Genomic DNA, 12,774 nt, shown 5'->3' on the forward strand with positions numbered 1-12,774 from the left:
CTGAACTTTCAGCTGCAACTGATTGACTCCATGGGGGAAATGTGAGGCTTGTGTTGGTTAGTAGGACTGAAAAATGACTGCTGAGCAAGTGCAGGGATTTGCTTGAAGAAAAAGTGCATACCTTCTCTTTTGGCTTAAAGAGGACAGTGACAGATGAGAACTATTTGTTTCACATAAGGACTGGGTGTTTCACGGGTTCCTCCCCAAGCAATGATAACTGTGAGTTACAGCCCTGTTGTTTGTTACTAGGAACTTTGAAATATGTGGCGCTTTTATTCTCTCTCTCCTTTTTTTTCTCTCTCTCTTTTTTTTCCCCTTAAAGCTCCAGTTCCTGCAGTTGCATTATATGTGTAAAAACAACAACAAAAAAAAGTCAATCCAACTCTGTTATGATGGGCAAAATAATAAAAAAATTTAGCTGACTTGCACCCTGAAGACAAATTTAAAAGAACAGAAAATACTGTCAAATGTGAAATTGCTTGGGTTTTAGCCTTATATCATTGTTTGTATGCCTCAGGATGGATTGTATTTCAGTGGTTTAAAACGATGTCTGAGGAGCAGGAAAACAATTAACATTCAAAGGCAGACTGGATTTCTAGAGTGATGGATTTATACTAATACACCCCTCTTTGCATTGGCATGATGTGCATGTGTCTGAACCGGTTTCTCTTGTCTGTCATGTTAAGGCAATATGACCCCCCTACCTCCAGGCCCCCATTTTTTCCCTGGAACCCAAGCATCTCATCTTTCAAAGCATTGTTAAGACTATTTTAAGATGCTTTCTTTGGGCATGGAGCCAGAGGGATTAGATGCAGGCCAGAATATCCCATAAAACCAGGGATGAATGCATTCAGGAAACATAATTTACCTGAAAACACGTAGTTCTTGTGTGTTTATCATATTTGCCAACAGTAGCAGGTAATGTAATGGGGAAAATTCATGTTTTGCCAGCTCTTTGGGCTTTAAGTCAAAGGGATTTATTTTTCTTGGGATGTTCTGCATTTTCTGACATTAAAATACAAACATCTCTGCCCCGAACTAGCAGACCTGTGAAGGCAGCAGGCATATTTTCTATTTGCCATCTAAATGTCATGCTACCAAACCTGAGTGATTCTTCCTGGCGAAACTCCTAAGCTGTGGAAAACCTAGCCTTGAGCCAGGGAGTGATACCATGGTTATCAAGTGAGATGGGCAACATTGCCTTTCTTGTTTCAGCCATAACTAAAATGCTCACCCCCAATTCACGGGTAACACAATTAGCATCCACTCTAAAGGGGCAATTAATTGAGCCAGAATGGGGAAAATGATTTGGAAACCAGTCTGACAGAGTTCAGCAGCAGGCGATTGCAGTGGTTAACTCCAAGCAGCTGCCTTGCTCCCCTGGCAGACATTGCCACCCTTGAGGTGCTGGCATCAATATTGGATCCCTTCGTGATCTGCCTCCTGAATCATAAGAGAGTTGTGGAGTGGTTGGGATGCAGCAGGACCTCTGAGCTTTCAGTCTGGTGTACTAAGGTAAATGGAAACTGGTTGTACAAGATGCTCAGCAGTTTCTCTGTTGTGAATGGTACCTCTTCTCCAAAAGCTGCTTGTAACTCAGCTGCGCAGGTTTCTTTTGCCCTTGCCATATAGCTCTGCTTGAGCCACCAGCTAAACTAGGTTATTTTAAATCAGCTAGACTGTTTGAAATATATCTTATGCCCTTTTCATCTGAAGAACTACAGCAAACTTTTTTTCCAACCAAATAATTCTTTTTGATGTGGGTATATACTTTGTAAACTGAATGTGTTCAAAGCACAACCTCATGTGTTTCTTCTCTACCTCCAATTCAGGACTCAGCTGTAGGCAAAGGACTATAGAGCACTAAGTAAGAACTTGTCTCCACTACTTTTAGAAATCAAACCAGGTTTTTTTTTACCTTAAGAGTTGCTCAGAAGTTGGGGGGAAAAAAGGATGATTAAGGGGAAAATGAGAGGAGATACTTACTAAAAATCTCTTTATTCTATCAGCCTAAGTTGAGCTTTGCTGGTAAACTTGAAATGAAGAAAAACCCAACTTGTTTTTACAGTATGTTTCATCACATGATGATTTCATTAATATTACTTATGTGTAGAAACATGCTAGGTAGGGTTTGGGATATGTTTAATAGTAAAGATACTGTCAGAGATGAGTGGACCAAGTATGTACTTTAGAGCTGGCCAGAAACTGGAATTTTTGTTCCCTAAGACAATCTAGAATTCGGAATTTCTATTATTTGGAAATAGGATGCAGAGCTGAATTTCTGCATATCTTTGATTTGGACTCAGATAATTGTTTTGTTTTAGAAAGATAAAAAATAGTTCTACACTTTATATATATATATATAATATAGATGTATCTTTAGTATTTAAAGACATTGTACTGAAATGTTTTCACATAAGTCAAATTGTATGACTTTCAATTGCTTGATACAAGCCCAGCTAAAACCAGCAGTTCCTGAAAGTATTTCACCTTTAACACAGTTTTCTTTTTCAGAAAAGCATTACAGCTGAAGTCAGGTATATTTTTAATTGGTTTCATTGATAAATACAGCACAAACACAGATGCTTTCCTCTTTGTAGTAATACTCTTTAGAAGGGCCATTTCTCAAAATGTTTTCAAAATAGCCATTTTTAAAAGTTTAATATTATCACTGATCTTGCATATTAAGACAACGATACAACACAGTGCTACAACAGTATTTTTTAGTTTCTCTTCATTGGCAAGGGACTATCTTTTTCCAAAGGCAGTTCTTAACTCTGAAGTGGAGTCAAGAACTGTGGTGTGAGCAGAGCTGAGGATTCTTCTTTGTGGGGAAGTTATGACAGGAAGACAAGTCAGGATGCTAATGTCCTGCTTTCTGGACATCTGGTGGCTTTCTGGACCAGTGTCTTTGTGGCAGGGGTGTGAGGGATGAACCTCTGCTTTTAACACAGTGCTGTAAATTTGCTATGAGCAATCCCAGATAAATATCCTCAGGCTTGGCTCAAGGCACTTCTAATGGTTATGTACCTGTGATATGTATGGCTGTCTAAATTACATGTTCCTGATGTTGCCCAGAGGATTTAAGAGGACTTGAGTTTGCGAAAGGGAATATCTTCTTTTTTTCTTTACTTTCTGGCACTAATTTCTGGTTTAATTTTGTTTGTTTGTTTTTTAGTAAGACTTTTTGATGGTAAAGAGGCACATTTTTAAAAGTAGAAATATTGTACTCACTCTTTTTCCTGCCTCTTGAAACAAAGAATGAATATTCTCATGCCCTAAGTGAAAGACCTTTGGTCCAGGAACCTTATCTAATGTTATAATCATAGGCACATTTTCAGTGTTAGAAGGGACCACATTTCCTCCAAGAAATCCCTGGTAATTTCATAGGAGGAAATGCAATAGCATTACCCTTCATGGGAGCTGTGATTATTCACATGGCCACAAGGAGCTAATGCCTGCCTGGCTGAGTTAATTGTGCGCTGGCTTGCTGCACACAGGTCATGTTTGACTAGCTTGTGAAAGGCAGCCTTGGCTGAGCTCGCTGCAATGCCGTGTGCAAAGATTAGCAGTGCTGAATGCAGTTTGGTAAGCACAAGGGATGCCAATTGGTGGGAAGCATTTGAGCTGGCAGGAAAAGCAGGTAGCCGAGTGCAGCAGGCAGTGTACAGAGGGATCACAGGTTACATCTGGGATTTTGTGATGAATGCTTAATGGGCACGTTGATTAGACAGGCAGAACTCTTCAAGCCATTGTAAATGTCGCTGAAAGAAGTGTGGCTGATAAGACACCAAATAACTGCTTTCATAAAGCTGCTCTTTGGCGTTGCAATATTTAAAGCCCAGAGAGATAATGGAGAGAAAACTGGACAATAAAATGAAAAGGGAAGTGTCCTGCTTAGCTACTTTAAACAACAAAAACATAACCCTGGTGTCTATTCGTAAGCAGCAGGCACCTCATGATGTGCCTGAACTACTGATTATTGGTGAGAAGTCCAAGACAGGATCTCTGGTAAAAGCAAGCAGTAACTTGCAGAAAGAAGATAAACTTTTGCAGAGTTACTCCATGGGAATGCCAGAAGTCAATGCAGTTGAAAGACAGGTCAGTGAGCTGGTGAGTGTGTGTGTTGGGAGGGAAGAGGTATTTCTGAACTGGAGAATTTAAAACAAAGCATGTTGGACGTGGGTTGTATATTAAAGGAGGTTAAGCCTTCTTTATCTAAATTGTCTCAATCCCCAGCATGGATGCCTGCCCCATAACAAGCAATACACAAATGCAAAGTCCTCTGGAGATCCTCTGAAAGTAATCTTTGAAAGCAGATGTTAATGATGAGTTATGCTCTAGTAACTAATGAGCATTTTTTCAGCTCCACCTCTAATAATATAGAGCAGTGATTCTTAGTAAGGAAACGTATTAGTGTTTGTCCTTTTGAACTACAATTGCTTGGGTAGTTTGGCAGCAGCTGATACGAGGTTATTCTCTGGAATAACAGAAATTGCAGAAACATTAAAAGGTCCTAATTGTAGGTAAGTAGTTTATTTATAACTACTAAGTGGATGCTATTGGAAGTTCTTGATAACAAGCCTGTGGCAACATTATTTATTTTATTTGTTCAGTGTTGTGTATAACTACGGTATTTTTGGAGATCAACTGTTGTGGAGAAGAGGCTTAAAAAAATCAACACTGGTAAAAACACAATGAGGTTTATTATTTTAAAAGAGTTTTTGCTGTTTAAAAGGTATGTAAATTACAGTAATGTAGTTTGGATCAGTGATTATTGTGAATGTTTAAGGAAAAGAAACTCTCGGAATGAATTTTGTGTCCTGTGAAACTGTGTATGCTTAGAATGGCTTAAATAAGTGGTGTCAGACTGGAATGAAATAACAGCCACTACAAACCAAATATACTTGAAGGCTTTTTCTGCCTCAAGTTACTTCTTATATTATAAATGTTTGCTAGAAAACGATCATGACATAAATGACTTTGTTCTACCAAAGGATCTCTTCTCTGTGTTCAGTTCACTGGGATATATGTGTTGCTTGTACTGGAGCCGTGAAGAACATCACAAAGTGGTTTGCTTTGTTTTAATTCTAAATTGGAAACAAGCCATTTACAACAAGGCTTTCCCCTTTCCCACTAAAGCAAGCATGGTTTACACAGCTCCCTTTAATTTAGAAGTACCTGTTAAGGTCTCTAAGTTTTGTTAACTACAGTGTAGGCATCATTTTAGTAAGACTGGCTACAACTGCCTAAATCTTTCCCCATCATCTGCACGGTTAGAGAAACCTGTTCCCAGACAGGGAATAGCAGTCCCTTGGCAGAAGCATTAGGGCAACTAACTTAGTATTTTGAAAACAAAAGCACCATGAAGGCTGCTTTAAAGTAATATTTTCATTGATTGTTGATATCCAGGTGGAGAGTGTGGGTTTTCCCTCATTTAAGACTCAGGAACTGTTTGAAAAATAACAAGTTGTGTTCCAACCAGTTAAGATCTAATACATTTAAACAGTATGTGCTAACAAGATGGATAGACAAGTTGCACTGAAATTTGTTAGGGAGGATGAGGGTTGAATTTCTGCCCACTCATAAGTGCTGCTGTTGTAGGAATGAAATTGAAGGCTCGGGACCTTTGATGTTCCTGAGGTTGCTCTGTCCTCATTTTATTGTTCACTGGCTGCCTGTAACAAACTGGGAAAGCATCTGAAGCATTTAATTAATAGTATGTGGCGTTTCAGTTGTGTGTTACTGCCTGCCTGAGTCCAAAGCCATGAATCAGCATGGGTTGTGAAAGAATGAAGCAGGAAAGCTAAAGCAAAGACACAGATAAGATAATTTTTTGGCAGTTGTGAGCTTGAAGGCGAGGGGGCAACAGCCGGTTTCAGCCTGTGGAGGTACAGGGACAAAAGCAGCCCAAAACCTTTGGAGATACTGGACGAGAGGTTCAGTGAGATCTGGCATTCATGGATGAGCAGATGGGGAGAGGCAGAGGGGAAGGTGCGGAATGGGCTGGGCCCCATCTCCACGCCAGCCTGGCATTGTGGTGAGAAGTCTGGTGCCTGAATTTCAGGATATGGAAACTGGCATCCCTGCAGGCCAGGTGAAGGAGGGCAGGAGAGCAGTGCCAGTCCTGGGTGGAGAGCCTGGCAGGAGCACCAGAGAGGAGCAGCAGCCATGAGGGATGTCGGTGTGGGTGACGCTTGGGGAGCTGTGGGGTGTACCCGGCATGGCCTCAGCCTTGTGCTGCAGAGGCCAGGTGTTACAGTGGTGTTTTGGAGGTGGCTGCACCTCTTGGGAAGGGGAAGTGAGGAGGAGAGGGAAGGCTTTCCTGGTGACAAGTCACACCACAAGGTCACCATGGAGCACAGGCGTGGAGGCAGCATGGGGACCCAGTCAGGGGTAGCTGGAGGCTGAGGCCAAGGAGAGCACAAACCTTGTTGCGTTCACAGCCATGCGGTTGCATCCATGTCAAGGCACCATGTGTGCGTACATGAGGGTGTTGCCTAGTGCTGTGGTTTCCTCTTCGTTTTTTTTTCTCAGTTCAGTTGTTTTTCTCACATTTATTCTGTATCCCCTCACAGCTGTGTTAAACTATCAACCTTTGAACTTATGAATGGGAGCATCCAAAAGAAATAGCTCATTCTGGGGGACAGTGGGGCAGCCTGACACCAGGCTTCAGATGCCACACTCATGCACGTCAGCAATTTCAGTTGCTACTCATCTTGGGTCCAGTTCAGATACAAATGTTTTCCATCCAGTTCTGGTGCTTCCTTTAAGGCTCTCTGCAGCTACTGCTGTTTTTCTGTCAATGGGTTTCTTCTTAATTTTCTTCTTTTTTTTTTCCCCTTTATTGTTTAAATGAGCTTTATAACACTGCTTTCTGTAGGGATTCTTAGTTTTCAGACTAGAGGCTTGCTCGGCTGTGCATTTTCAGTTGCAACTTTTGTGTGCAGAACAAGGGAGAGAAAGAATTGTCATCATTTCATGTTTTCATTATTTACGAATTTTTTACATAGTCACTGCAAAAATATGCACAAGACTGGTAGAGCAAACAGACTTGGTGTACACTTGCCTTTAAAAGTAAGCAGGTCTCATTTGGTGTGAGAAATAAAATGGCTGGTTACTGTAGCCAGTTCCTTCACACTTCCATAGGGATGTAGAGTCAAAAGCATTTTCATTATTTGATTGGGATTTCCCTCTTGGCAGGGAAACAAGCAGGAGGAGCAATGCCTGGGAATCCCAGGTACCTTTTTTGGGCACTTTTGAAGGTGTTTGCTTCTCTGATCCTCTTGCAGATGGTGTCTCTGAATTACTTTACAGCCCATAGGTGCCATTTTATGTGTGGGTGTTAGCTGGTATCAGGAAACCCTCTTCTGAGACCTAGCGTGTGCCTGAGGCAAACTGTGGGCACATTTCTGTGTGCCTTGTCTTTGTGTCCTTATGTGAACTGTTTTCCTCTGATCTAGTGTAGAAACACCCCTTCTTGCAAATACACACGTAGATGTATTTGTGCCTCTTCTGTATTTTTTGGAAGCTGTTAAACAATACTAAAGGCTTTTTTTGGGAGATGCTTCTTCATTTTTTTTGGTTGTGTTTTTTTAAAAGGGAAGTAAGCCTTTTATTTTTTTCTAATCCATGTCCCCTCTCTATTTTTAACTTGTCATTTAAAATGTGTGCTAACATTTTTCTCCTACAGAGCATAAACATAAGGCTTTGTCAAGTAACAAGCAAAATATTTTTGCCAATTCTTCTGAATTTTGGTATAGCTTTTTCTCAAAATATAAAGTGGCGGCCAAGTTTTTATGTTTTTTGTGGCTTACAACGCATTGAAATAGTAAAATCAGTCCTTGCTTTTATGTTTTTCAAAAGACTGGAGGACCAGAAATACTCTTTAATGTTTTTGTATTATTATATATAGAGGAAAACTGAGGTGGTTGGTGAGCGTGGGGGTGGAGGGAACACGGTGGAGGACATAAGGCCAGTGATGGTTCCTGGGTTTCATCTACAAGTGGCTGGCAGAAAACGCGGTGGAGGGGAGCAGCAGAGTGGAGGATGTTTGTCTCACTCATCTCTCACTGTTTCACCAAAGGATGCAGAAGGCAAATGCCTTTGTTGTAGGAGCCAAAGTAAGTGGACAAGCTGAGCTCCTGTAACTTGCATGCAGATTTTTGCTTTACTGGGTGTTTGTGATAAGAAGAGCTGGCCCCTGAGAGCAGAGTGTTCTTGGGGCACTGGGGATGGAAGATAGGGAAGAGGAGACAGGGACAATGTTTATATAACATTTCTCAAGGTAGACATTACGATAAATGCAACTGAGTTTCAGCAGCATTTGAAATGCAGCGGGTGAGAGACTACACATCTTCAGATGGGCTTCTTTTCCTATATATGGCCATATTGTTATTTTAAACTGTGGGAAGGCACAAATAAGAGGAAATAAGCATGTGGTCATCTTTGTGTGTGGTTAAACAGGGAACCACTTTTGCAGGGAGGTCCAATTAACTGTATATGTTTTGTTTTGGAAGGAGGGGCTAGCTATGCATTTCCATGTGTGTTGGGGATTTTAGTAACTTCTGGTAAGGGAAGTGCAAGGAGAGAGGTATGTACCCCCGGTGCTGCCAGACCTGTAGGGCTAAAATGTTCCTGTGACTCTTCTTCACCAGCATCTCTGGAGCATAGCCTTGAGGTGAAGAGGAGAGGGAGGGGGCAGGGGGGAGAGCTCATGGTCAGGATAGTGAGGGGCTGCACTGGAATGCTGAAGAGTTAAAGTTGCTCATTCCTTCTCCTGTTCTAATAAATAAAATATGGAGAAGGCTGAAAGCATATTTCTCATGTTAAATTTTTGCTGTTTTGGTCATGACCCCAGCCCTCATTATTCCCAAGCTGTCTAAGTGTGAAACAAAATCAAGTTAATGAATTTTGAATACTGCATCTAATGAACTGGATGCAGTCTGGTGTTAATAAGCAGCCTAAATGCTTCTCATTCATGCTGTGGTACCAAGGAGGGAGTTTTCTTGTCGGCGGTAGGAATAAGATTTGTGGTACTGAGCCTGATCCAGTGCCCCTTCTCCAGCCCCTTCCTGCAGTAACGCCCAGCATCAGGTGCTTTACTGAATGCTGGAGACCCCACAGAATGACAGGTGAGAGAATAGATTTGTTGTAGTAGCTTGCATCTAGATGTTTAGTAGTTAGAACTGCCTTAAGTCACGGACATGAACGTTGATGTTTTCTGACAGTCTGGGACTTGTCCCTCCCCTTCCAGCAGTTTCCTTTGGCAATCTTTGGAGTCTGTGCTCCAGTCACCTGTTCGGTGAGAAGCATTGCCTTTATCAGTATATATTTTTTTTAATACTTCATTTTCAATTGACTTGAGTGCGTTAAACTGTAGAGTCCCAGTACTGTGGAGCCTGTGATTTGGCTGAGAGTCAGATAGTCCACTTCTGGCCAATCTGCTTCAATATTGGCCATTACATCCTGAAAATCAGTGTTGGATCAAACCAGTGAGTTCTTGTAGCTCAATATATGGTCTTTCTTAGGTGCCTCACAAGGAGGCAGATGAAACTAAACCAGAGTGGAAGCATCTGCGTATAGTTTTGTGTCTTTTAAAATCTTTATCAGATATAGATTTTAACTTAAATGTTTTTACCTATATATAGGCAGACAGCCCAGGCCTTTGTGTGCATGTGTATAGCTCTTCAGATATCGTGCAACTGCTCCTCCCTCTGCCAGCTTGTTTCAGGCTCCTGGGAAATTCTTGATTCTGTTTTCTGTGAGGTTTTTTGTTTAGTTTGGTTTGGTTTGATTTGAGCTCCTTCTGAGCAGTAGCAGGTTGGCCAAGCTAAGCCAGCTTCTGACATTTGTGGAGAAGCGTTCAGCACACTGCTGTGATCCTTTGTGCCATTGTGCTCTGAAGAGCGGGGCTTGGGCTGCATGGTGAAAGTGCCCCATGGCTGCAGAGAGCTCAAGTTTTCAATGATTGGATTGGTGTGGGAATATTGAGACAAGTTTGCTTTTACATCCCTAGTGAATATTTTTTTAATTGCTGCTCAAGAGAAGTGTCAGAGGCCTGATTCATCATTGTGAGCAAAGCTCACTGTTAATATATTCGAAGTGTAAGTTAATGTTGTGAAGCATTTTGGCAGTATAGGCTGACTTGAGAGCACTTCTAGCATGTGCTTGAAAGCACATGCAGAATATTGCCCTCTAAAAGCAGGGCTAAAGTTACACACATTTTATTTATATTTTTCCTTTTGCTCCCTAGGCTTTGTCCAACACTGATTCTCCTCCTGGCTGTGAGCTGGAGCCTACAATGAAACACAATTTTGCTTTTGACAACATGGGCTATGAGGAAAGCTTTGAACCTGTGCCCTCGTCATCTTCCCAAGAACACACTGTGACAATCAATGTTGTGGGGATGACTTGCCAATCGTGTGTGCAGTCAATAGAAGGCCAAATTTCTAAGGTGAAGGGCATTGCGAGTATTAAAGTCTCCCTTGAAAAGAACAATGCTGTAATAAAGTATCTGCAGTCAGAAATAAGCTCTGAACAGATTCTCGAGGAAATTCAGGGTATGGGCTTTGATGCCAACATAGCAGAAGAGAGGTTGACAACAGCGACCGTAAATTTGTCATGCTTGAGAGAAGCAGTAGTTAAGCTTCGGGTAGAAGGCATGACATGCCAGTCCTGTGTCACCAACATTGAAGGAAAGATTAGGAAATTGCACGGTGTGGCAAAAATCAAGGTGTCACTTGGTAACCAGGAAGCAGTTATTGCTTACTATCCTTACATCATTCAACCTGATGACCTCAAGAGCCATATCAGTAACCTGGGGTATGCCTGCACTGTTAAAAGTAAATCAGCTCCTTTGAAGCTGGGTGTCCTTGATCTTGAGCGCTTGCAGAATGCAAACCCCAAGGAGACACCAGCAAGTCTTGAGTGTGATGGGGTGGATCCCTCGGTCGCTGAGATGAGTAGCATAGCTACAGTGGCTGTACGGATAGAAGGTATGCACTGCAAGTCCTGTGTCAGAAACATTGAAGGAAATATATCAGATCTTCCTGGCATACAAAGTATTCAAGTATCTTTGGAACATAAACGTGCTGTGATACAGTATAGCCCAAATTTGATTACCCTGTCAGCTTTGCAGCAAGGTATTGAATCCCTTCCACCTGGAAACTTTAAAGTATGCCTCCTTAATGGTTCAGAAGCAAATAAAGGAGAATCTTCATCATCCGCTTTCCTATGCGATCTCTTCAGAGAGCCACTGCAAGACACGACATGCACAGCTGTTATCAGGATTGATGGCATGACCTGCCATTCTTGTGTACAGTCTATTGAAGGGACCATATCACAGAGACAAGGAGTGCAACATATAGCAGTTTCTCTAGCTGGCAGAACTGGGACCATACATTATGATCCGGCTGTCACTAATGGAGAAGAGTTAAGAGCTGCCATAGAGGACATGGGGTTTGATGCTTCTGTGCTGACAGGTAACTGGTTTTAGTTCCGTGGGTAGTGCACCAGGTTGGGCCATGCAACACCTCATTGAGACTCTCTTCTCGAGAGAAACTCTCAGAACATCACATTGGCACTGTCTTTTCTAAGGAACTGTCCTGATCTGACCTCACTTAGCAAGGGAGAGAGATTTCGGATGTGGAGCACCTTATTTCAGCCCTTAATAACTGCACTAGTGGGTGGAAGAGTTCAGTTATGTTATGAAGCCAAAAGGTTTGGAAGTTGGTACAAGGTTTTTCAAATAGCTGATCCCCTTACCCACTGAAGTAGGTTTCCTCCTATGTCTACAGGCTGCTGTAAGTAGATCTATCAAACCAAATGTTTTCATTTATGTTCCAGAATACTAAACCCCTGACAAACTTAATGAAATCTCTTTCATTTTAAACCTCTTCTTATCTAGCTAAAATCTCTTTTTAGTGTCCTAATCCTTTGACCTTTATTTCTTTATTTTTACTAGCCCTACTTTACGAAGCCTTATTTTAAGCGAGGTGAGTGGCAAGATGTAGGTACTCTTTGGTGGGAGCAGGTGCTTTTACATATCAGCTGCAGCACAGTTTGTACATTTTGTACATGTGCTCAATGTTTAAGAAGTTGCTATGGTGCACAACCTCCTCTCCAGTGAATTTCAAATGTGGCAACATTTATCTATTTCAGCTCATCTGCTTTGAGATACTGATGTAGTCTACCTGCAACAAATTAGGTTGATGGCAATAGCCCACATCCTATTCACTTTTCTCACGGGTCCAATCCCTCTGAATCTTTTATACTACAAATGAGGAGGAGACCATATGTGGTGGTTAATTATGATTTTTTTGTTTGTTTATAATTTGTTGGTGGGAGACCTTCTGATTCATCTATGGAAAAGGAGGGCACCCCCTGTATTTAACGTGTTCAGAAGCAATTCTTGCTCCTTTACACAAACCTCTGCCCAAAGGAGGCAGGTTGTGAATGCAGCTGGAGCTGTTGTGTGTCTGTACAGTATCTGGTAAGAACAAAAATGATTGCAACTGGCCTGCATGTGTGGAGGTCTTCCGAGTGCTGCAAATCCTTCCACTATTTATTTTGCAGTACTTGCAGTGTAAATATTGGGCCATAAAGAGAAACCTGTTGAGAAACTTGTCCTTTTCTTTGTCTGAGATGAAGTGCTATGAGTCCAGCATAGATGACAACAGGGACAGAATGAGTATGACTGGACTGCCTTCTCTATGCTGGATAAGGACCCTATAGATACCAATATATCTTTATCAAGTGGAGGTAGCTGTCAGG

General features: G+C 41.7%; 1 protein-coding gene across 8 annotated transcripts in view; it reads left to right on the forward strand.

The window, feature by feature from the left end:
• Positions 1-12,774, forward strand: part of ATP7B (ATPase copper transporting beta) — a 46,312-nt gene that overhangs the window by 9,053 nt on the left and 24,485 nt on the right. For 4 of the 8 annotated variants that reach the window (XM_055701465.1, XM_027815894.2, XM_027815896.2 and 1 more), the window contains exon 2: positions 10,256-11,483. In XM_055701465.1, the coding sequence (XP_055557440.1) occupies positions 10,304-11,483 (1,180 nt within the window). In that variant the 5' untranslated portion in view covers positions 10,256-10,303. Of the gene's footprint in view, positions 1-3,610; positions 4,114-4,366; positions 4,527-10,255; positions 11,484-12,774 lie in introns of those variants that run through there. The other 4 variants (XR_003563282.2, XM_027815889.2, XM_027815895.2 and 1 more) reach the window with 3 other exon arrangements.

This window comes from Falco cherrug, chromosome 2 (assembly GCF_023634085.1).
Source record: "Falco cherrug isolate bFalChe1 chromosome 2, bFalChe1.pri, whole genome shotgun sequence".
In the NCBI taxonomy this organism is placed as follows: domain Eukaryota; kingdom Metazoa; phylum Chordata; class Aves; order Falconiformes; family Falconidae; genus Falco; species Falco cherrug.